The sequence below is a fragment of the Vanessa tameamea genome, chromosome 7 (genome assembly GCF_037043105.1).
Source record: "Vanessa tameamea isolate UH-Manoa-2023 chromosome 7, ilVanTame1 primary haplotype, whole genome shotgun sequence".
In the NCBI taxonomy this organism is placed as follows: Eukaryota; Metazoa; Arthropoda; class Insecta; order Lepidoptera; family Nymphalidae; genus Vanessa; species Vanessa tameamea.
Window position 1 is genome coordinate 5,564,552 of NC_087315.1, and position 27,128 is coordinate 5,591,679.

Below are 27,128 nucleotides of genomic sequence, written 5' to 3' on the forward strand. Positions count from 1 at the left end.
TAATTCTTTTTAAATTAAAACAGATCCTTACTGAAGATATTCATCTCATCGTGCTTGTTGACTACAATATTTTATAATCTCCTTAGCCGATCAGAAAAATAGTTCTGGAAGAATCTGTGAAAAACATTAAGCATCTATCGGTACTCGTATTTATTTTAACACATGCTAATGAATCTTTTTAATGAATGTGATTTTTGCTAAGCCGCATAATATTTATTCCTGAATTATATGGTGTAAATTCCATAGCAAGAAAACCACGTGGCAATCTAATCCAGTAGCATAATAAGACTCAAACTTATTTAAATTTATAAGTTCATTTTGCGTATTGAAACTCATTACATAGGACAACATTGTGACGATTAAACAATTCTTTCTATACATAATATCAATATATCTAAAATTAAATCATAAGAATAAAGTCACACATGCGTAACTGACGCGCAGACGATGTTGCGCAATGAACCAAATTTGATATGTGCCTGTGTGTGTGAACGAACTCCTAGTCATTAAGAGAACGGAGATATAAATAGATGTAGCTATTTTAGACAGATGTGTGTCAACGGGAAAGATAATTTAACTGATCATTTTATGAAATCACGTCTATAATAAAATAATCATTAGTAACTACATTTAAATTTATATCTAGAGGACACATTGTCTCTTAACATACGATATACTTGATTTAATATAATACCTTACGTTGCCTATAAGTGTATGTACTTAAATAATAATTCAAACATTAATAATAAACGGCTCTCTTTTCCTTTGATATTTTAATTAGATATATAAGTATTACAATAGGTGTTTATTTAAAACTAAAAATTTAAATATTACAGCCTGTATATATGGCATTATATAGAATAGTTTATTCATGCCGTATACAAAATCACATAATATATTCGCCAAGATTTCGAAGTAGATCACACAATTGTGATCTGTATACTATGTAAAAATAAATTGTGTGGGTCAGCAAATAAAGAGAGAAAAATATTATATAAAATAAATCACGAAAACGCGTAACAAGAGTAATACAGAGGTCATAACACCCCAATGCTTTGGCACTTTGACAAGTTGGATATTATTGGCAGAAGGTGTTAGCGAAAACAGGAAACGGTTCTATTTGGGTAAACGTTACGAAAATACAAAACTTATAAATAAACAATTTGTAACTTTATTACGTAATTGTAATGTTTTATTATCGTTTGTTACAGGTAAGCCAAACTTCATATACGAAAGTACGGTAAAGTATTTGAAATGCATACGATCTTGACTCAAAACATAATTTGATTTATTTATTGCAGTTTTACTTAAAGCCGAGATTGCTTTTTGCTTCGTGCAAACATGTATGAATCGTAATATAAGGTTGTAAGTTTAAATCACGTTATTAAAGTGTTAAATTTATGTTAAAAATTCATATGTTGCTGACGGTTAAGGAAAATATCGGTGGGAAATATGCTTGTCTCGAAAGAAATGGAAACATGTAAATCAGTAACTACGCAGCGGAGCAGGATGATAGATTACCGTATCCTTCTTAACAGAAGCCACATCAGAGGCATATTTATGGTCGTTAGTAACTGTATATGAAAGTAAGTATCTTTATTATGTGATGAAAAACGTAATAAATCTGTCAAAATTATATAAAGTTTTATACGCGTTTATACAGTACGATGATATTTTATAATACATTCAATGAAATGTAATGGAAGTTTTGTTTAATATTACGAGCATAACTTTGATTTATCCATCAAAATAATAATATAAAACCAAAAATTTACTAAATAAATCAAAGTGAGACCCGACTGAGTGGTTCTGAAGTAAAAAACATAAAAGTATATACGAACAAATTGATAACTTAGAATAAATAAGATTGTAAATTCCCAACAGGTAACAGATAGAAGTACATCTTGTAGATTATAAACAATCGAATTAATCCCTCAACAACTTTAAATTAAAAATAAATTTAAAAAAATATATTCACTTGATGCCTATTTTAAAACTATTCAAAGATTATATAAATTACAACTTTCGAATCCTTTTAGTTTATTTTTCAAAGGAATGAAAGTTATGATTTAAACGAGTCAATGTTTAATGAAATAAGTTTTAAACTGCTTCAAATTTACTTTAATTCTCTTCTGAAACGTCCGCAGTTAATTCAATGAAAAATACGTCTGTAAAAATTCTTATACTTAACAACTTTGAATAGCAAAAGACCAAGTTTTAATGAATGAAAAGAGGGCCAAGTGATTGTACCAATTTCTCTCGACGAGATAAAAATAACGTTTTTATAAGTGGTACATTAATGCGTATTTACTTATTTTTCGGAGTTAACTTTTTTTGTTATTTCCCTGGTAATAATCTGTTGCTGTCTGGTAAAACGCCTTCCTTACTAAAAAGCTTGGAACTTATTCCACCATTCTGGTTAATCGCTGTTTTCGGATCTCATAATTATGCAGACTTGATCATTATATTGTTCTTCACATCAATCATCAATTATAAATATCTATTCACCCGTATTTGAATCCAGAATCTTATTCAAACTGGGTCACTGATGAACTTAATATTAATTACATAACTTAATACATTGAACACCACAATTTCTGGTAGCATCGACGTAAAATTAATAAGCAATATTGTAATATTAATAATATTAATAACTGTTTTCAAGAAATAAGTATTGCAAAGCATACAATTAGCCATAAGCTTAAATAAGATAGAATATGGGAATTTTATGATGACGATATGTCCTGACCGATTTCAACGGAGACTAACCAATTTGCAGGCAATAAAAAATAAAATATTCCTTTTACTGTATTTAATTCAAAAGTAAAGAAAAATATTTTTTAATAATTTTAACATACTTTACTACTAGTATTTTAACAAAAAATATATCATCCTTTTTCAGATATTTTGATACCTGTCGACCTATATGCTAGCGGTCTGCGGCCACGTTTGTGGTTTTAGCTAATTATTGTGATAAAATCGGACACGAATCTTTGAATAAAATAAAGAAAATTTTAACCAAACAATTTGATGTGACCTACATATAAATACCTGAATATTTAAATGGCGTGACTTGTGAAAATGATGATAAAAATTAATGTGAAAAATTGATATACATGCTATTCGATTAATAAAATAATTACATCATTTAAGTCATATTTATAACAAAAAAATATGAGTGCCTCGTTGGTCTTGTAGTAGATATTATTGCTACAGATCTAGAGGTTTCAGATATTCTCTTGTTTTGTTGAAAATCTCATTAGTACCTCGATACCAGAAATTGGCACTCCTCGCTTCGAATGCATGTAAAGCTATATATATTGCGTTTGATCTCTTCGTTCGTCTTGGATACGTGTCCCTTCGATTCGGCTTATGAGAGTATGGAAACAGAGTGTGTTTACGCACATATTTGTACATTATAATATTATTATCTCCTGCGCAGATGTTAGTCATTGAGATTGACGACTGTAACCGCTTTGGTTGGATTGTCAAAGAGGACGTAATTAAAAAAATATAGAACCAAATCCAAGGTCGTAATAAAGATTAAGCATTATCATTTACTAGCTGTACCTTCATTTCATAATTTGTTTGTTTAGGTGTAACAGTTTTGAACACGTAATATTTACCTTAAACACGAATGTTGTGAAATAAAGAAAATAAAATACACGTATATACGAGTACATTCATATTACTTATCATTAAATATAGTTGTACGACATTGTTATAAGAAAATTCCAGAAAAATATCTAATTAACTAATTCATGTTCTGATTTCTTGGATTAATATGTTTATATGTTATTCATTAATAATAATATAAAAACACGCATATACATATTATAACTCGTTGCGTTGATAGTGGAGACATTTTTTTTTGTATCTTGATTGAGTAGTGCTGTTGGCCCTACTGGCCTTTACAGCGTCACCGAACGTTGGGGCAAGTGTTAAAACTCTGCCTTAAGGTGAACCCTTTTGGGCTCGAGAGTGACGTTCGTCCTGAGGGTGTCTCCTATGAGATCGCACCTCGGCTCAGAACGTAGTCGGTGGGGATTGGAGACATTGCACGTTTGCAACTATTTATATGCCGCGCTATATATGTATTAAGCCTGTTTCATACAATATGTTATATACTTAAAATAAAATGCCTGCTTTTACCACTATATAACTATAATCATACTATGTATACTTATACTACTATATAAATCTGTAGATTATACTCAATTTTTTTGTCGAATTTCGTCACAAATATCCGTTTTATGACTCACTGACATCATTTTTGATATTTTTGTCTGTCCGTCAGTATGTCTGCCTTTATGTATATAATAAAATTCCGCAGACACTTTTAACTTTGCCGTTTCATATTCAAGTCATTTGTAAAAAATACATTGGTAAAGAAGGCATATTATTCGATACAAGATTATATTGATGATAAAAAAAGCGTGGAGTTAATGCTTGTTGACTTGCAGGTAGGAGACATAACCTACATAATATATATACCTACATATTTAAATAACATGACTGTATTTTTAAATGTTGAAAAAGAGTAACTACTGAGTTTCTTGCCGGTTCTTCTCGTTAGAATTTACATTCCGAACCGGTGGTAGCTTACTTAAAATAGTTTGTTAAATAACGATTCAAAAGTGCTTGTAAAAACCTACTCCAATAAAGTATATTTTGATTAATTGCTTGATTGATATGTCCCGCTATATTATTCATTATAATTTTATTATCATATATGTTCAATAAATATATTCAAAATAAAAAAGTATGGCTTCCATTTATAATAATAATAATTATTATTATTATAAATAACTAATTTTAAATACATTTTAAAACGTCTAGTCAACAGCTAGTCAATAATAGGACCGATAAAGGCTTCTAGTGTCTAATTATATAGATTAATCTAAAACAGACTTTATAAAGAACAATGTAATCAGTAAGTATAGTAAGATTGCACGTTTAACGAAACAGATTCTGTGGCTTTATCACGTCATACATCAATAAAATCTATCTATCTTAGTAAAAACCTATTAATACTCATGATGAAATATTTTACTTAACATCAGTAGTTTACCAGATTAGTTGAACTTTATTGTTATATCTTGCGTCTGTAGGGTCGTGGCATAACGTAATAGTAGCCGATAACCTTCTTCAATAAACGGGCCATATATCGCAAAGAGATTTTTACAAATCGGACTCGTAGTTCCTGAGATTAGCGCGTTCAACCGTAAATGATATAGATGTTCCGAAGTATAATGTACTCTTGTTTTTATACAAAAAATGGGTTTGAAAATAACTTTATTGTTTATTTATTACTTACAAGCTTACCCGCGAGTGAAATTAGTAAATTTTGGTTTATAATCCTCCATTTTGTGTCTCGTTGTCCTATAATTACATACAAGATACACTTTTTTGTGCCTTAAATAAACACACAATATGCCGAAAAATCTATAAATATAAAACTTATTCAAAATTTGATTCCGTTAATCTAAAAAAGTAATTTATAAATATTTTACAGTACAAACACACATTTGTTTTAGGACTTATTCTTGATAATTTTTAATAGTACGTTTTTGTCAAACGTGTAATTCTATCATCTTTGTCTGTAGTAATTAATTCTCTCTTTCTCTCTCCTCTCTCTCTCTCTCTCCAGGACGACAAAAATATAAATAAATGTTATTTTATAAATATTTCTTATAAGAATCATGACAGAGTAAAGTGGCAAAAAGATTCGCAACATTTCTTCGTTTAATTGCTATCTCAATGTTGTAGGCGAAATATTACAATGAAAAAAATATTCTGAATATATATTATCATGCCTTATAAGATAGATATATGTTAAATAAGTAATCAACAGCCTTTAAATTGCTCACTGCTGGGTTAAAGCCTCCTCTTCCTTTTGAGGAGAAGGTTTGAGCCTATTTCACCACGCTGCTCCAATGCGGGTTGGTGAAGAATTTCGGTTTAATTAGACACATGCAGGTTTCCTCACGATTCTTCACCACCGATACACCGACAAAATTGTGTTTAGGGTTCCGTAGCCAAATAGCAAAAAACGGAACCCTTATAGATTCGTCATGTCTGTCTGTCTAACTGTCTGTAGAACTGAAACTCAAAATTTTTTTTTTCATCAAACCATCTATCTATGGTATCTATGGATAGGTCTTTAAAAATGGTATAGAAGTTTCTAATATCATTATTTTCTTAACTGAATAGTTTGCGCGAGAGACACAGTGGTAAAATGTGTGTCCCCCTCCCCCCTTTAGTAACCCGTCTCCCCTGTAACTTCTAAAATAAGAGAATGATAAAACTAAAAAAGATATATGATGTACATTCCCATGCAAACTTCCACCGAAAATTAGTTTGAACGAAATCTAGTAAGTAGTTTTTTAATACGTCATAAATCGTAAACCGCACTTTATGTCATTCAATCAACTCAAATATAAAAATAAAAAATGTAATTTCATAAACATAAAACCTTTTTGCTGCTACGGAACCCTTCATGGGCGAGTCCGACACGCACTTGGCCGCTTTTTTATTTTTATTTAAAATAGACAGGAAGATTGCTAAATGACAACTTGTAGGTACTTACATTGGCACTATAAGTATCTTGTCTCTTGTGCTTGTTTACACTAGACCTTTTAAACGCTTAAAGCTAATTAACCTAAAAATAATAATTTGGCTTGTAAACAAATTTGTTTGCTTGCAACTCAAATTTTAAAAGTAAAGTCTGATTCACTAATATTATTCTACGCAAAATACACACATACATTAGAAATACCTATGTAGCTAGTGGCTCAATAAGAGTACTCTCTAGTCTAAAGGCCCATTCAAGGAAAAGTTTCGTTGCACGTGATCTCCACAATCACGTGTATATAGATATTTGTATGTAGAGTTAAATAGGACCTTCTTGTAGTTGCGACAACTTTGGCATAAAAGCCAACAAGCAAAGTTTCATTCGCATAGCGAGTTAACAAGCCGCGCGTTCGTTTTTGTGACGAGAATCCTAAATGTACATGACTGTAGCCCGAGAAGAAAGTTAGATAACACTACGGTTCGTCGGTTGGTTAATAAAATAAGTAAAAAAGTTGAATTCCTATTACATAGCGAAGAACTTCGGCGTAATATTTTTTTAATGTAATTTGTATGTACATATATAAAACTTGGGACTTTTGTTAAACTAAATTTGCAATCCAAAAAAAGGAAAGGTACAGTGCTGGGTTAACATTCCCATGCCTCGGAAAGCACGTAAGCTGGATTGCCGTCTCATCGAATTAAAAGAGTAATGTGAAAGTGCTTCTATGTGTATCCACACATTTGAATACCATAACATATCCTGTGTAATTAGCTTTTCTTGAGAATCCAGCTATGACCGAAATCGGTCAGGACATCTCACTTAAGTAAGAGCATAAAAATCAAATATACTTAGATCGCCGACAAATATTCTAAAAGTATGATAAATATATATAATTATACTAAGTAGAAATAATATCGTACAACGAGGTCGTTGTTGTATAATAAGATTTACATTGTAAATATTTATTTACTGTCGGAGATTTCATCTTCTGCCAGGCAATAACGAATAGTAGATTAGATTCGGGTATTAATCTCATCTCAACTGATTTACTGATAAATATTTTTTTAATATTTAACAGAAACGAATAATGAAATTGATGTGTTAATAAATCAGTATTTGTTCCTATCAATTTGTGGTAGCGACTTGTTTTTAAATTTAATTTAATCAAATTTAAGTCATAATAAACCAAAACAAAAAAGTATGTTTCAAAGCCATGAAATCTATATTTGAAATATGTACCAACAATCTTAAAACAATATCAATTAACGCGACTACACTTTTAGCATTCGCGAGCTTTTATTTCTGAATGTTTACAAATCTCCATATTGATTAACCACGTACATTGCAGAGCACTTAAAGTCACTCGTATGGATCCGGGCAAGGCTTTCTCAATTTCGCCCTAATTGAAATCGCTTTGGCTCACTTTTAATTTATTTACGTTTCCCTTTGATGCCGGCGTCGAATCCATACAATTTAATAAATAATCAATTATCTCGATCTGATTTAATCCCTAGCGACCGTGGCATATTTTATGAGATAATTACGTTTTGTGTTCTTTTATTAGAAATGTACGTGATATTTAATTTTGATAATCCTGGCGACTCGAGTTATAAAGTTTAGCTGGATTTCCTAGAAGGTTTTAAGAATGTTTGTAATAATATCAGGCTTATTAAAAGGAACGCTGGCTTAATAATTGAACACCATAATATGATTAAAACAAGAACATTTTAATTACGAAGTAACAAATAACTAATTGGAACTTGCTTTAAAATTGACAAAACAATAGATTTTAGAGATCGAGGTCATTATTATCTTCTTAAATAAAGATGAAGAACAATATTACGCAGTCAAATATCGAGATGATAGCGAGTCTCCAATCACTTGACCTGCTTTTTATGATTGATTAAACACTCAAACTAATTTGATATTAGCCGAGGTAAATATTTATCGATTAGAATTGAAATGCGATCACCTAACGGCCTATGTTATGTAGATAGGGTGTGTCCGCTAACCCAATTTGTTCAAAACGACCGAATAAACACACGTCGATTGTCCGTTTTAGGAAGATTTATAGCGAGATCGTAAAATGCAGTACTCTGTGTGAAAATGCCCAAATTGAATGGAGTAGGTATAACTCAACCTTCGAATTTACTCGTAGTTTTATTTGCTCAAATATTGGTTCCTAACTGTAGCAAGTAATTTTATTCAACTGGGATAGTAATCAATTTGCCGCTATGCATTGTGGTCATTTGTTTATATGGTTTAAGAGACGAAATAGCAAAGGAGTTTATTTTAACAGCTTCATCGAAAATTGTACATTAGCAGCCTGTAAATTTCCCACTACTGGGCTAAGGCCTCCTCACCCTTTGAGGGAAAGGTTTGGAGCATATTCCAACACGCTGCTCCAATGCGGTTTGGTGGAATACACATGTGGCAGAATTTCGTTGAAATTAGACACATGCAGGTTTCCTCACGATGTTTTCCTTTACCGCTGAGTACGAGATGAATTATAAACACAAATTAAGAACATGAAAATTCAGTGGTGCCTGCCTGGGTTTGAAGCTGAAATCATCGGTTAAGATGCACGCGGTCTAACCACTGGGCCATCTCGGTTCTTCTCGAATATTGTATATAATAAAAGTCAACGTGAGCGTTATTTCTAAAATAAATGTACCAAAAATGTACTTTTAAGATTATATTACTTTTAATGTAACTTAGGCTTAATGGGTTTTATAGTAGATAAAAAAAAAACATTAAAGTATAATAAAGTATAATAAGCATAGAAATTTCTTAAAACAAAACAAATACGTTGAGAGCATGAACTATATTTAAAAAAACAGTTTCGAATATTTTACCGTACTTAGTCTTTCTAAGTATGTATGTATAACGAAGTGATTTATTTTAGCCATTTGGCGGCCCGGGGCGCCAGCGGGGGGCGTAACGCCAAGCGCGGAAAGCCCTAGCGCACCACCGCCTCCGCCGCCGCCCATATGGTCTCCGAGCAGTAACACCACATCACCACAGACACCGAGGAAAACCTTCCGTCCGGTTCATTTTGAAGACACGCCACCACCTAGACGAAAGTTTGGTGTAAGTTGACGTTTGGTTCAACCCTGTATTTTTGATACTGCGCACCGATAATCAAATTCATCATTTATTTTAAATACTGACTCCCAATCATGACAATATATCTTTTTTTTATTAGGTATCAAGTTAGTATCTGTTTAATACCCTCACCTAGATCTAAAAGAAATTTCTTATTTTTTTTCTTTGACCTCTGAATCATAACTGGAAAACCACAACAATAGCACTTGTACAGTCAGGATAAGAAAAGTTTCGTCACCTTAAGATCTATTTTCGTGTGTTCAGTATGAGCGATAACCTAAAATTGAGTATTACATATTGCGTCGCAATGTCATTGTAAGTCGCATCTAGCAAAGAGTATAATAGCGTTTAAAAGCTATAATAATGCTTTAGTTTCAAAAGGTACTAAGAGTTTACGGCTTGATAAAGGAATGAATTTGAAAACTGACGAAGGTTTTCTTACTCTGACTGTACATACATGATATTATATGACTTGTAAAGTTTATGACCAATACAAGTATTATTTTTTTCAAAGGAAACTAAGCTCAGTTAGCTTCGATTCGCCGTAGTTGGAACTATTTTTGATATTTCCCCGTTCGGAGAAATTGGTTAGAACATTATGGTTATGTAAATATGAACCACTCACTCAGCTCAGTCATTATATTGATTAAACCTCAATAACTAATATAATTAATTAATATTATATGATAGCTGTGACTCGTTAAAGCATACCGATATAGATTTTGAGTGACTGGCTGCTACAAATATTGACAGGTTCCATTTATTACTAGTAAAACAATCGATCAGCAAAGTAGCCGCTTACCTAAATAGACCCATTTACTCATAAATTTATTTTCCTGATAAAGATTAAAAAATAAGAAATAAATGTATAATTTCAGAGTTCTGATCAGAACGGTTGCACGAGCGGTTCAGAAAGCGAAGGCCGTCTTCGGACCTCGTTAAGCGCACCGGTTACTGGACTGAATACCTTGGGGTCTTCCAGCACTAGTCGTCTACCGAGAGCCCAGAACCCAACCGTCACACTGTTGCAGAAAGCACGTGGTAAAGTATATCATAATATCCTATGTTTCTTTTTTATTACATAAACGTAAATATAGTTTTAATATTATGTCCTATTGACGGAACAGTATATCGACTGACTAGTCATGTCTGCTTGTATAGTTGGGTTGTCATCTTGGGTTCGATTCTAATTCCTCGTGTTACGGTCATGCCCATAAACGTAATATACTATCATAAAGTATATTATTATTTTTATGGTCGTACTTACGTAACAAACAACAAACACGTAATATTGAGTTGTAGTGATAAAATACTTGTTTTTTTTTAATACAAAGATTAATACTCAGATTTTGTAAATTGAGACATACAAATATATTTTTTTAATTGAAAAAAAAAAATATAATCTCTCTAAATCTAGTTAATTCGTGTTTTAATCCTGAAAAGGGTACTACATTAAAGGCTATCCAATTAATAAGCCTTTTTAATTTAAGAGTTAACTGTATTATTTTCAATAGATGATATAAACTTACCCTTAATCAAATAAAAGATAAATTGACTAAATATATACACATATATAAACATAAAAATAGTTTAAAATATGAATTACAAACAACGATTCGTATGGTAAAACTGTATTAAATAGTCCTCATTATTCTCTGAGGATAATTATCTTAATGTAATTCACAGCATTGCAATTCAAGACCAGTCACTGGTTAGGTTGTGTTATGCATACAAAGTTAAAGTTATGCTGCACATTTGTCATAGGAATACACAATAATAAATTCTAAAGTATCTTAAGAAATTTCAGTCTGACGAAGTTTCTTAATTATTATTTATTTATTTAAAATATGTAGGCAGATTGGTAAATGGGTCACCTGATGGTAAGTGGACACCAACACTCATAGACATGGACACTGTAAGAAATATTAACTATTCCTTATATCCCCAATGTGCCACCAACCTTGGAAACTAAGATGTCACAACTAGGGCCGAAGGGCACACCGGCTCATCCTTAAAACCGGAACACAACAATACTAAGGATTGCTTTATTGGCGGTAGAATATGTGTGTAAATTTAAAAGCAATATTTAACCAAATCAATACGTTTTAAATGTATAGTAAATTTATGTATGGTATAAGTATGTGTGAACGTCATTAGAAATATTATTACGTTTAAATAAAGTTGAACATAAATACCCAATCAAACCAAAAAAGTACATTATAATATAATATACAAAATTAAACTTCGTAATATACTTATGTAAGTGTTTGAAATGTACTACAGTCGGACACATTTTGTTAATGATTTAAAATAACTATCAAGTTAAAATATTTCATTTTTCTGTCAAATATGTATAGATCTATTCTATTCCGTAACGAGTTTTGATAAATTTATGAACCAAGAACTTTTATAATTTATTCACGTCCATACTGTTAAAACAAGGGTTAATTGCCGTCAAAGTTTTATAAATAGTCCACGAGTTTCGCTTTCATTATAAATTACGGAATGCTGATAACTGTGTCCCCCGTAGCAAATTACTGACACTTGATAACTCGTTCTGTTGCGTTGGAAATATTTTGCGAATATGATAAATTGTTTACCTGCTAATTGCTTCGAATCGTCATCCCCAATCCTGTCTACAGTAACCTCTAATTTGTATCCCTTTGAATTTAATAACGTTAATTAATAATACGCGAAACTCGAATTACTCCGGCCTAGTTAGCAGGTTATTCATTTTAAATTAATAAGTAAATTGTGTTTGAAAATTGTTGATAATTTTTCACTTAATTACGTGGTACATAAATTCGTTAAAATTACTATTTAAAATGTTATTATTTATTTATTATTATATACAACGATTAATAAAACGTATTAGAACAATTAAGATTAATTTACACATTTATAGATAAGTTTATTTTGTTCGTTTTTCCGGTTTCACGCAAAAACTACAAAATGATTGATATAAAATTTTCATAGTATTTTTAGTTTGTAATTTCAGGTCAATTATAGGCTATGTTGTATTAAAAAATGATGCATGTTTTAGAGATACAGCTGTATATATTATCGGTTCGGGTGCTTAATATGTACCTACTGTAATACTTTGATTAGAGATTTATAGATCTTTAAAAGGTCTATGGAAAAGTCGGCGACATCATATATAAAACTATCTCAAAAGAAATATTTTTTACGTTTAAAAAAGGTATAATATAATGGAAACTGTACTTTAAGCTAACTATCACAAAGTTTTAATATTTATTTAATTTAAGAGATTTTCATTTAATATTAATTTACCTTGATAAAAACTTAAAGGCATAAATATATCGGACGAAAGGTCACTTAGATAGCCGTCAATTTAACGAATGACGTATTCAATATTGTATCGAAAATGAAAAAAAAATCGAGACCGTAACGTTTTACTATGACGGAAGCTATGCCTGACGAGGGTCCGGCAGTTTTATTAAAGTTTAATAGGGTGTCACAATGCCGTTGAGGAGCCGGTGCTACGGGTCGTCTGAGATAACTATTATCTAATTGGATTTTCTGTTAGAGCGACGCTTGTTAGGTATACCGAGGTGTATCATAAATAACCTCCAACCGGATCGTTTCATACTAAGCTTACATATATTTTCCAATCCATCCACAGTTAGTTTCGTCATTAATATAAATATGTATATAATCATGTTATTTACATAAAAAAATGTTGTTACTTATGACAATTATCAGTTTTAATACCATACGTAGCAAACTATCACGTAACTGAACGTATCTATCAATAAATACACATTTCTTTTATTTTTCCAGAAGGTCAAATCTCTCGTGGACTGAGCAATTACCCACAGGAGAGAGATCCCCGCCTTCCACGTGACCGACCATCGCCTCCCAAAGGTGACCCAGGTAAATATATCAATACAGGAATTATTAATATTTATAGAAATATTAAGAACTATTTTAGTGTGCGTACCCTATAAAGTATGCGTCATATTAATATTTATCAATATAATTTACAAAAAATATTTACTACCTTGATTTTGATCTTTAAAAAAAAATAAACAACGAAAAACATCAATAAATTTCTTATTTATCTGTTGATTATTACTAGGTAATTATGAGTTGGTCGGAATTAATATGCATTTTACAGTTGTTTTAATATTCCATTCCAAAATGTACGTCCATTCCAAAATGTACGAGCTAGCTAGAATAATAAAAAAATTAAGTAATTCTTTGTTTAAAAATAAAAAATAAAAAAACAAATGCTAATGACAGAACTTAAATTATTTTCCAGTGCATGCATTACGGAAAGAATACGCCAGCGAGGGCGAAGGCGACCGCAGTGATTACGAGCGGAGTCAGAAAATGAATGACGTTAAGAAGAAAATCGAAGGAATCGGACCAACTACCAAAGACGGAATGCCCGTAGCACTCAGATCTGTTAGTATTTTATAAATAGTTTGAAGAAAGTATATATTATAATTATTAAATGAGTTAAAAAGTATCAGTAGTAAAAGATCACCCCGATAAATAATAATTAAACCACTAGAGTATATCGGATTCTAATAGACAGATTATAACTGTGAATACGGAAAACAATGACTATCTAACATTACACTCGTATAATAATAAATTCGTTTTGTAGGAAGTGAAAGACCCATCGAGGTGGTACAAAAAAATGTACGACACCATACACAAAAACAAATACGACGGTAAGTTTCCATAATATATTTCCCTATACATTTAATTTTTATTTTTTTTTAATTTATAATTTATTTTTATTTTTATTCAGTAATTATACACAAATATCATACATTTTCTTTTTCAGAGGATTATGTGACTATACGATACAAAAACCGCCGAGGTGATTATTGCATATTTTCAAAATTTTTCCATGCATCGGTGGCTGTATAACCATATAATAATAACGCTTTTGAATAATAACAATTCAAACATTGACAAAATTCGACATAATATTTATATTTAATGTTTTGTTATAATTATTTAAAAAAAGCCCGCTTTCTTGATTAAACTTACTAAATAAATACAAATAGTAATAGGAATAATTAATTTGACATGAAATTAACATACAAAATGTAACCAAAAAAAAGTACATAATACGTATCATTGATGTAAGGATGTCTTATAATCCTGAATTGTATTGCGTTTTATATTTGTGTGTAATCAATATTTTCAAACTAACGCTAGCAATTCTTTAGACACAATTGACCTGAAATGAATTGACCTGAAATCACCATTCGCTTCAACACATCGTCATTGTTTGTTGCTTGAATCTTTGTCCATCATTAAGTCCAGAAATTGCAAGAAATGCACTCTTTAATGGCGTTTACAGGAGGACAGATTATGATAGATCGTACTATTGACTATAGATATTTTAGTACATATCCTTATTATATACCCGGGAAATAAATAATAAATCACATCTTTATATTAACAAAAAAACGTGTATTATAATAATAATACTTATTTTCAAGTTTATTCTATAATACAAAATGAAATGATAAAAATGTTGATATTATAAAATACTCGAAAGTGTTTAAACAGTTTGAAAACATTTTAATATCACAGTACTCTGAATAAATATTATGCGTGATGTGTATAATTAAAAAATATGTTTTAGGTGAATTACAAAGACCAAATAGCAACAGGTCGCAGTATGCGTACTTCGATCCCCGTTCTGGGTACCTCAGTGAACCTGAAGGCGGTCTCAGCAGGCTAGCATCAAGCACGTGGAGTGATGCATATGACAGTGATGTCACTACCGGTCCTAGACGACGTACTGCCTCAGTACAGGAAGACAGAAGATATGACGATACATCATCCTATGAAGCGAATAACAAGTAAGCGACTTAAAAAAAAAAGATATATTATTTATTTATTTACATTTAAACTTTATTGTAAAACAAATTTAGATTAAACAAACGGTACGCGTTCTCTGCAGATACGTAATGACATTGTAAACAGAAATTAGAGTAAAGTTTATTTAATATAAAATTCCATAAAATTGAACAAAGTAGATAACAAACACATATTTTATTATCAATAATACTATTTAAATAGAGGTGATTTGTTTTAAAATAATAAGCAAACTCACGTGAAGATAATCATAAATTTAAATTTGTTTCAAAATATATAACTGTGTATACTTTTATATTCTGCAAAACAGTTACACGTTATATGAACAGTTTCCAATACGGAATTATCTTTAAAGACGGAAATATATTATTTTTATATAAATCCATACATACATATATATAAGCGTGATATTTTTTAGATACAGCACATTAGCATCAGGAAGAGCCCGACAGGAAGTATACAAAAGCCAACCAGGGAGAATAGAGAACTACGTGCCAGGAAAATCTTCTGTGATCGACAAAGAAGCCAAACAGGTAAATAAAAGGCAGTCAATCATTCTTCTTTTCCACCACATGGGAACTCAGGTTGATATCGCCATACTCATAATTTGGAACATGGATGAAAATAAAAATAAAAATCAATTCTTCATTCCAAACCATTTTCATTTAATAATCTCACAATTACATTGACTTAACTTCGCGAATTATAAAATAAAAACCTATTCAAATTTAATACTAACAGCCTGCATAGTCTCTTAGATATCAGCAACACAAATTGGATTTGTTTTCTTTTCTAGTGGTGGGACGAGGTCATGGACATTTTTGACGGGGTACGATATTTTCATTTTTTATCTGTGTACCTGTGATATAACTATTGTAACATTTTATATTGTTTCGTATTTTAATACTGGCTTTACCTTTCAGTCGATCAATAAAACAAATTAAATCCGACTACAGTTTTCAATATATGTATATATTGTGTTCTTTTTTTTGTTCATTGTGGACAAATAATGATTATTATATTTCCTAAGCTGTTGATAACACTAACGGATATTGAAATTGCATATTTCTAATTAAAATATCCTTAATTTATATTCAATTAAGGTTATTTGATATTTTATTTTTTTATTTATGACACACAAAAAAAAATATTTGACATATTCTTTGTATTTAAAATGTAACACTTAACATTTAAGTTTATTGTATTAAAATAAAGAAGCTGTTCGTTGCCACTTAACACCTTTAAGATTAGCGATGATATAAACGTTTCGTGTTATATAAGACTTCTAATATTTTCGCAATTGAGTGATTGAATTCACGCAATATTCATAAAATTTTCGTTATACTGGTAACTGTAATTTGAATGAAGCATTTATGAATCTATATTTTTGCACTTGCGTACTTGTACATTTTCAGCTATTGATTTAATTATAAATAATAATAAACATTGTCAAGTAATTATTGAAGTTATTAATAACATCGAGTCGTTTATGTCGAAGCTAATATAATTGGTTTCACTGATGCATTTAATGCTATGTCCACATCGCTGCTTGGGCGCCGCCGGCACTAACAGTGGTTAGACGAGAATTCCCCTCTGCCTCCTTACTCCACATTACTCGCTCGTGCTATCCAGAAGAGTGTAAGGTTCCTTAACATGTCTGCATGTTGTGGTGCCTTTCATGTTGAAACGAATGCTCAATGTGATTATTATACCAATAATATTTTGTGCTTGTTGTCGTTTTATTCAATGCGATCGCGTATCGTTCATCTAATCGTGTAGTGTTAGAACTTTGTACAGTTGTATATTGGCACGTGTGTGAATGTTTCTGACGTGTGAGTCAAATGATAAAATTGTTTACAAAAAAAATTAAAGTATATTTTCTTAATATGTATATCTTGAACTACAGCTTCGCTTAATAATCACATTGTGTTAAAAATGAAATCGCTTCTGCATGCTTTAAATATATTTTATCATACACTATAATTCAAACTTGAACAATAATTATTTAACTTTTATACAAGATAAAAATGATACATCTGCCTCTATAAATAATGTTTAAGTTCGAATTACCAAAAAAATATATGAACTAAACTTCTTATTAATGCATTTTGTGCGTGATATATGTTGTATAATTAAATTATTATTACAGAAATTACGAACCATGAAAAGACTGTAAATTTTCACGTTAACCAATATGTAAATATCTGCAAGTAAACATAACATTTTGTGTTGATCGTTCTAAATGTTGTGCACATAGAGGAAACTTGTGACTAAAACAAGAAATGATTGTTTCATTTAATTATTGCATAATAAGTAGGATGATCGAGTTGGAACTGGGTTATATATTTTCCAATAGTTTAATACTTTGCCACGAATTATATTGCATCGAACTACAAACGGCACTTCGCCAGTATTATGAAATTAACAATGCTACGTAATATCATTTTTAGGTGTTACCTAATTTCTGTATCTTACTGTTACTTTCTTAAAATATAAAATAACTAGGAAAAGTACAGTGATTTTGCGTAACGTCCCATGACATTGCGAATAAATTCCGCGGTCGTGTTATTTTTGGTAGTTAAAGGAATGTTGCATTATATAAATTACGCTCTTCTTAAATGCATGAACCGTGTAGATGTTTTCATTTGATCCAACTTAGAAACAATTACGAAATTGTATTTAAAATTGTCGTTGTTTATTTATTGACATAATTATTGTCGCTTTTTATGTCTTTTATATTAAACTTCATTACAAAAATTGAAATGAGTGTGATGAAACCATAACTTAAGTCTAGTTCGGAACAATAATGTAATTTTTTTTTTCAGCAAAATGAATCAAGCGCACTGTCCCAATCTCAGGCATCACCTAAGGAAAAAAAAGATCTTACATCTGCTATTCTATCAAAATCTAATATGGCAAGGTAAATATTTATTTATCAATATTCATTATAATTTCAGTTGATAATTAGTATAATAAATTAATTTCAATATTTTATTACAATCAGTTAATTGGCATATCAAATAAACCTCATTAATATTGTTTATTATTCGTCATTATTAGTTGTATACAAGTTTTCATGTTTCCTTTAAGGGCTTTGAAAGAATCCGGATACGAATCTGACTCGACGTTAATATTTCGACGCAGAGAAGACACAGAGGCGCCACTGTCACCGGCTGAAAGACGCGCAGCCTACAAAGACTTACAGGCTGGCGGGGAACCCCCGCTTAGAGGATTTCGATCACCAGCTCCGCCTAGGCAAGGTAAAATTAAGTTTCTTTTATTGAATAAATATGGTTTTCAAAATTCGGTATCTTTATTATATGTATTCTCGTACTAACTTGTTTTTTTTTTATTTAAATATTAGAGTTCTTTCAATTGTCATATTAACTTATTTGTCTAAAAATTTGTTATATGTATAATATGTCGTAAATGGAGTTAACTACAGACGGTTAAAATGTGACTGTAAAATTTTAACATATATTTTTAGATTACCTTTCTTATTCTTACTAAGTATGGTTACATAATTATATAACATATTTCGCATGAAAATGGGTGCCGGTTTAATAGTTTAAGGTACATTGGTGACAATATATTTAATAATAACCATTCAACTAATGACTGATTATGAAAAGGCAAATGACATTTCCAAGATTCACTTTATAATTTACAATCAGTAACGAATGGAAGTCAAGGTTAGTACTCCAAATCATTTGTTAGTGATGTTATTTGCCGTTTGAACTACTGTGAAACAAGGTTACAGTGTAATTACAATACATGGTATTCACTAACAGCGATCACGTTAGTTTATATCTACTCACACTTCAGGTAAGTCTTGACGTATTATGCATGGCTCTTTAATAATATCAATAACTTCGGTGCTGGTTCGTCAGTGGCTACATTGTAAAGGTAAACAAATTGCATGATTAGAGTAGACTCCAACATTAAACAAACACGTTGGCTAGAAATTGTATTAATTTTATCCACCGTATTTAAATCTGGCACGTTTGTTACCACGAATAGAGAACTACGCTTTACACGGTTTTATTTATAACAGGAGCACGAAGTTCACCTATAGCACAGGTCTAACGAATGAAAGAAGATTGATAATGATTGGAATTTCACAGATGAATCAGAAATCGAATATATTCCAATATCATCGACTTTAACTAAAATACGAGTACATAAAAAATCACCTCAAGTACATGAAATGATATGTTATCCTGTTACGGGATTCGACAATATATATGGAAAAAAATTACAATATTCAGAATTAAAAAGTGTGACTGAACCTCCACCAAAACCACCTCAAAGAAGATCTTCAAAAAACAGTAAAACGCTTAAACTTGTAACATCAACAAAGCCAACCCGGGACAACTTTACACAATCTAATGTAGATTTTTTAAAAGATAAAATATCTAACAAGTTAAAAAGAGAAGATACTCATATCATAATAAAAAAAAATCCAGAATCGTATCCTAATAGAATTTTATCAACTTCTGCCCCACCCGCAATAAATAAAATGAAAAGTTCAATTTCGTCAACGAAAGTCAAACAAAAAATGAATTTAAGTTATCCAAAACCTAGTACAACAAGCAGCTTCAGTTCACCGAGAAGAACGATGTTACCGATTAATTATTCTGGATGTAAATTTGGCGATTCTTCTCAATCAGTAACAATCGAAGGCGGTGTAGGTAGAAGAACACCAATAACGAATATATTGGATAAAGTTACTTCTCTGGATAAGCTATGGAGTTCTCAAAAAAGAAATGAATGTATCGATACGTCTAAAATAAAACCTAAGAGTGTTTTAAAAAATGCAACTGGCTCAAAAGAAACATCACCCAAAGTTGTGAAACAAGTAACAACGAGCGTAACTCATAAAAGTAGAGATATGATACGTACGTCAGAAAAAGTAAAAAAAAATAAAATTTCCAATATTCAATCTAAATCTTCTCAATGTCTTACGAACGAGCCAAAATCAATAACAATCAATCCCCTACAGAGAATGACTAATATGTCTAAATCATCAACACATATAATGACGCCATCGAAAAAAAATCCAATAAAAACAGCACTCGTAACTAATTTAAAAAAAAAGAAATCATTAGAGAATGTATTAAGTAGACCTCGCAGTGTACCATGTGTGGGAGAAAATAGTAAGATATCAAAGAGCTTAAATAAAAATAATATCACAAAATCTCCAAACTCTAAAAAAAATACAAATATTTTACCTGAAAAAACTGAAGACAGCAGTCAATTTGGTGATGTTTTAGACGATGTATCAAACTTTGGTTCAATCGATAATTTTGAATTAAATGATACAAATATAAAACAAGCAAGAAATGCTGTTGTATCAGATTCATTTTTTCAAAATCTTTTTTTTAAGAAACCCTTCGTTTTAGCGTCTGATAATGTTTCGCAGCATACTACAATTAATTCAGTTATGGAGAAAGCAAAAGTTTTCCAATCGTTGCCCGAAACTTATTTAAGCCCATCAAACTCAATTAATACATATTTGATTCATCGTAAGCCAGTTTCTCTATCTCGTTTCAAAATTTGGGACAGACGACTAAGTCCAACACATATCCAAAGCACTCGATCCATTTCATGGCCAGGAAAAATGGATGGTAAAATACGTAAATTTGAAAGTTTAACTAAACGTGAAAGTGACTTTGGATCTTCGTCATCATTATCAACTAATAGGAGCAAAAGTGAACCTCCCATAAACAAAATATATTTTTCACAAACTTCGCGACCTATATCACCCACAATAGTATTTCACAGAAAACATTCTCCATCAACGAGAAAGTCAGTTTCACCGACGAAAATGTTTTTCTTACATTCTGGAACAAAGTCACCCAAGATTGATAAACCTGTTAGATCCAGCAAATCAATGTCACCATCTAGAGTTATATTTTCTGAATCACCAACTGAAACTACTTCAACGCGGTTAAGAGGTAATTATCAAATAATTAAAACTAATTCTTTGGAAAATATAGAGGATAAAAATCAAGGAACTATATATTTTTCACAAACATCACGACTTGTATCACCAAAAGTAAAGAAAACAGTAAGCAGGAGTCAATCACCTGCATCTATTAGATCCCCATCAAGTCGTCGCATACATAATGCACGTACTCATACCAAGCTTGAAACAGAAAAAAAAGAATACCGAAGACGTAGTGCAGATAACGAAGAAAGAAATGTAAATAAAAACAAAAAAATTCTAAGAACCAAAAGTGATTCTAATATAAGTGCTAATGATCCTGACTATGATGAATATATTCAAGATATCCAAAATATCAAAGGTAGATCAGAAAGATTTCGCGAACTCAATCGGTACTATGCCTATTTGGAGAGGGTTGGTGAGCTAGAAAAGGCTACATCTTCAAGAAATTTATTATATTATAGAAAAAAAGACGAAGAAATTATTGATTTTGATCGATGGAAAAAGATTAGAATAATAGAGAGAGCTGAAGAAGAACTTAATAACCTATATAGCAAACTTAAACGAGCTCAAAATGAAGATGACATTCTTTTTTATCCAAGAGATGTAAATGACTATAGATGGAATTTTAATAGAGAAAGAGGCTTAAGAGTAAAAGAAAAGTCAGTTGAAGATTTAAAAGAAGAACTACAACAGAAAAAGTGTACCGAAGGCATAGAAATAGACCATTCACAATGTAAAGATGCCTACAAGCCTCTTTGGAGAGGAACAAGCGTTGCAGAAACAGCTTTTAACATAAATAATAAAAATAAAGACATTACAAAATCGTACAAAGTACAACCAAACAAAATTAACCTTCAATTCGATTCTATGACTGATTTGCGGAAAAAAATCGGCCTTGGTAATCGATTGTGGAGTAGTTTATCCATGGACCAAGTAAACGCACTCAAAAATCAACTTAATGCTATTTACGGTAAAGAATTTAATTCCAAGTCAAATAAGGATGATGAAAAATATACGATTGAAGTCAAAGAAAAATCAACTAAAAATCCTTCTTTGCATGTTAGATGCAGTTCTTTAATTACACCTAAAACTAGTGCTCTTAAAACTACAATAAATAAATCAGAATCTATTGCCGCTATAACGTATCCCATAAACTTCGAAAAGGAATTGAAAAACAATGTTAATAAAATGCAAATGACACTCAGTGAAAATGAAAAGAAAAGAATTTCCCAATCTCTTAGTAAGGAGGTTTTGGATAGAATCAGTAAATTCGATACATTTTCTTTGAAAGAAGATAATAATTTTAAACATCAAACTGAGTACACTAAAACATTTGAAGATACCAATGTTATAAATAAACCAAAAAATATTGTAGTAACCGATAAAATAAATCAAGCCGATGAACCTATAAAGAAGCTGTCACAAAAAAACGAAATATCTAATACTTCTTCGGCTAGCGAAACTGAGACCGGCTCGGATATGTCTTCAAAAACGGTTATTTATAAAGGTCCTAAAATAGAAGTACAAAAAAAAGTGGAATATTTCGAATCAGTAAAAGATGACAAGCAACCTCAAGTTATTTACCACGCAAGAGATAGTTCTGATGAGAAAAACATATCAAAAGAATACAATAAAGTTGAGGAAAACAGAGAAACAAAATTTGAAAACAATCAAATATTTCAATCTCAGTCATGTGCAGATATTAAAGAATTATTTGGGGAAAGTGAAAAAAATAAATTTTTATCACTTCCTTTAAAGGCTGACCTAAATTCAAGATCAACATCGCCTCAATCGGAACTGTATGTAAGCGATCGAAGAACGCCTGACACGCGATTTTCAAGTGACGAGACGATCTGGCGTAGTCGAAGCCCGTCCCCCGATCCGGAGCGTTATTGGCGTGCTTACCTGAAACTAGCACGTGAGGGGGAAGTACGTCGCCTTGCAAGACAGTTTGACTCACCCTCTGCTGCTGGTGCAGTATTACGTAGATTTCGTAGCGATCCCGAAATTATAAGAAACGACATAAAAAATTGGCCCTCTGAAAGGGCCTCCAGGCAAGAGAAATGTAGAGTTTTATTGCCAGTGGCACGAATGCCACTTCGTCCAAATAATCGGTTTATGCCACACATCGACATTATATCGAAGTTAGCTGCTCTTCGAAGACGCAATTCAACAAGGTCACATTCAGCAGAAGAAGCATTGGAATGTAGACCTGGAGAAGTGGAACGTATTCGCCGTCGTTTTGAAGCGATGTCACTTCTCGGACAAATTTACACATCCACACCTGATGTAAGCGAGCTCCAAAATATTGCATCTTATTTAGCGGGACCGTGGATAGCTCATCAATATCCGAAACCGGAAGATAACAATAAACCTCTAAAAGATCCGAATACATTAGTTCGCGGTCGCACTGCACCAACGAAAAGCGAAAAGAATCAATCATTTAAAAAAAATACAGTAAAATTAAACTCAATTCTTAAAAACGAATCGTTAGCGAAACAAGCCTTCGATCCATCAGCCCACCGTCCGGCTAGCCGTTATGAACCTCCTCGTACGCCTCCCCGGCCTCCACCTGCAGCGTGGCCCTATCGTCTAGCGCCCTTTGTCACGCCATCACGACACACGGTTACTTTTCAAGGTTAATATTTATTTACTATGCCAGACTTCATTGTTTAGTATTGGAGTTACTTGTGGAATGTTTCATTATCTATAAAGATCGATTGAACACAAAACTCAAAATAATATTGATTTTACTTATAAATAAAATAAATACAAAAATACTTACATATTATTGAAATTGACGATGCTAACAATCAATCTATCTTTATTTTTTTGTGTTATAACAAAAGCACATTTTTTTTATTTCCTTACCATATTATTTTATTGTATCCTGGTAGAAACCGATTCCGCTCCTGAGCCACCACGTCGGGCATCGCACGGCAGTTATTCAGACTCAGGCAAGTGTTTTCTTAATAATAACAAAAAAATTGAGTATGATAATTATAACATCATGTTTAAAATATGTATACATAAAATGAATTTCCAAATATATCATTTGTCAATTTAGCAAGATATACTGTTTGTGTTGTGAAACAAAACAAAAAGCTTCATATAAAATCGCGCCTCTTACTTCCTCAAAAATTCCTTTGATTGGACAATAAAATCTCGTACATGAGAGGTTGAGTGCGGTTATATTCATATTATTAGATGTTATAAAAAAAGGAAACAATAGCCTTTGTTTAACCAATCGGAACGTGTATGTCTTAGAGCTGGCTCGTAGTGGAACATATTTTAGTAACGTAAATATACTATGTGTGACTTATTTGTGACCTTATACTTGTGTATTTTGATATTTTAAAGGTCGACGGGATATTTACGTCACTTAAATTGAGTCGAAACGAGTTTCAAGCATTTTATTTCACTGTAAACAGTATCTTACGATCAGAAGTACTACATGTTAGAGCCATTCGTGATATAAATATACAAATTTAGATTGAAAATGTTGGTGCCGTCAACAATTTTATTATCATTAATGAGTTTTATCAATCACACTTGACTGATAGACTATCTTATCGTAAGCTTAGTTTTGTGCGAACTGTCCGGAATTTGTGTTGAGTACTGAGATGATCTAACCGTGTATATAATAAAATGGATAGAAAATATTTAAGTGAAACAATTTTAAATGAAAATAATTGTCAAAGTGTAAAAACAGAGCTGTTTTATTTTGATGATAATGTACAGTACAGAAATGTTCCCTTGTCTGGTTCAATGTCCAAATCTCTCAAAGCATTGAATAGTTACGTTAAAAAAAATATTTTTTACGATGAAAGTGAAGACCAACAAGAAGTACAAAATGACAGTGCTTATTTTTCCAAAGAAAGTAGCCCAAATGATTCGGTGTCTAAATGTGACTCAGACAGTGTAAAAAGTGATCGAATTGAAGGAACACAAGATAACCTTGCTTTGCCATTAAGTAACGAAATATCTGTAATTTCCATTAATGATCCTACAACATTGACAGACGATTATAAATTTAATAACCTTTTAAAGAATACTATAACAAATGAAATCAACAATTCACATATAGAAAATAATGAACCGAAATTATTGCCCACGAATAAACATAACGAATCGACTCTTCCCGTTGCTCCCAAGCGTACTGATTCTTTTTCTTGTAAAATTGGAACAAAACAAAATAATGATAAAGTTCATCAAAACGATATAGAATACCAGCAAAACGTAACACTAAGACATAAAACCCATACTCTTAAGACACAAGACAATCGTCACACCGTTCACGATTTCACGGAATGGGGAAACAGAACAGATATATATCCAGATGTTTATGCTCCTCTACCATATAGTAAGTACTTAACAATAATGAATATATTACATATTTATAGAATAAAAATAATATTAATTAATATATTAAATTTTGCTTTAATATTCTGTAAAATATATTCACATCTTTTGAATCTACGCTGAAAACGTATGTATTTTTGGAAACAAAATAATTATATCTGTGACTTCAAAATATAATCTTCACTTGTTTATTTGCGCGATTATTACTTGAGCGATAAATACTTGTAAGAATTAGAGGGGAGGAAAAAAATTGACATTACAGCCGATGGGTAATATTTTTGGCGGGAGACGACGATGAAAGTGCATCTGATAACATAGACAGTCGTAGCGACGTTGACAGACGGACCGGCCGATCCATCGACTCTCGATTTCGTATTGTGAATAAAATAAATAGTGAATGTGAATTAGACAGTGACTATAAAATGGGAATATTGAAACAGATAAAAAGAATCACAAGACCCGGTTTGTTTATCTAAAATAATTATATACGTTTGTAATAAAGTATTGTTAATATACAATATAAAATTATTTACATAGTTAATAATAATTATTTTATGGAAAGTTTTATAACTTTTTTTATTATATTAAATTTAAAACTATACTTTAATATTTGAAAATATTAATTAAGTAATTTTAAAATATTTACAACATAATAATCTGCTACCGGTTATAGTAACTGATTACAAAACGCTACAAGTACTCTCGTGATGAAATAGCTGATCTTGCTAAATTCGTTTCATAAATTATCGTGATAGACTCGATTGAGTACATGACTACGCCGGTATATCTTATAAATTGTGTAGTATTTATTTGTTTTACTTCATAATTACTGTCATTTTAATTAGTACTTCCTATATTAAATCAGTAAGTTCCAAACATTCGCCTTAAAAGGAAGGGCCTTAGCTCAGCAGCGGGACCTTTGCAGGCTATTACATTACTTTTTTACTTTTCTTTTTAATATTAATTGTGTGAATTTGTGTTAGTTTGACATACGTGATATGTATTGATTCATATTTAGTAATAATATAGAGGTAAGTGCATTATGTATATCACAAATATATTATACATATTGTTATGATGATGATTAGTGCTTAGTACTTTGATTACTTACTAGACCAACTAGTAGTCGTTTTATTTTTTTTATGGTTGTAGCTGCGCCATCATGTTTCATCGCCATTTCTACGTACTGATGCAAAACGTTAAGTCCACCTTTTGCACCATAAATAAAAAATATGTAAATGCATCTCATCCGATTTGACTCTTGATGTCATT

General features: G+C 31.2%; 1 protein-coding gene across 16 annotated transcripts in view; it reads left to right on the plus strand.

The window, feature by feature from the left end:
• The window catches only part of LOC113401289 (uncharacterized), a 149,081-nt gene that overhangs the window by 109,668 nt on the left and 12,285 nt on the right, over positions 1-27,128 (plus strand). For 7 of the 16 annotated variants that reach the window (XM_064215338.1, XM_064215341.1, XM_064215340.1 and 4 more), the window contains 14 exons: positions 9,480-9,664; positions 10,558-10,720; positions 13,481-13,573; positions 13,962-14,107; positions 14,313-14,379; positions 14,496-14,531; positions 15,309-15,528; positions 15,963-16,077; positions 16,341-16,373; positions 17,117-17,182; positions 18,370-18,464; positions 18,635-18,804; positions 19,669-24,132; positions 24,392-24,451. In XM_064215338.1, coding sequence (XP_064071408.1) covers positions 9,480-9,664; positions 10,558-10,720; positions 13,481-13,573; positions 13,962-14,107; positions 14,313-14,379; positions 14,496-14,531; positions 15,309-15,528; positions 15,963-16,077; positions 16,341-16,373; positions 17,117-17,182; positions 18,370-18,464; positions 18,635-18,804; positions 19,669-24,132; positions 24,392-24,451 — 5,913 coding nt within the window. The remainder of the gene's footprint in view (positions 1-9,479; positions 9,665-10,557; positions 10,721-13,480; positions 13,574-13,961; positions 14,108-14,312; positions 14,380-14,495; positions 14,532-15,308; positions 15,529-15,962; positions 16,078-16,340; positions 16,374-17,116; positions 17,183-18,369; positions 18,465-18,634; positions 18,805-19,668; positions 24,133-24,391; positions 24,452-27,128) is intronic. The other 9 variants (XM_064215342.1, XM_064215343.1, XM_064215334.1 and 6 more) reach the window with 8 other exon arrangements.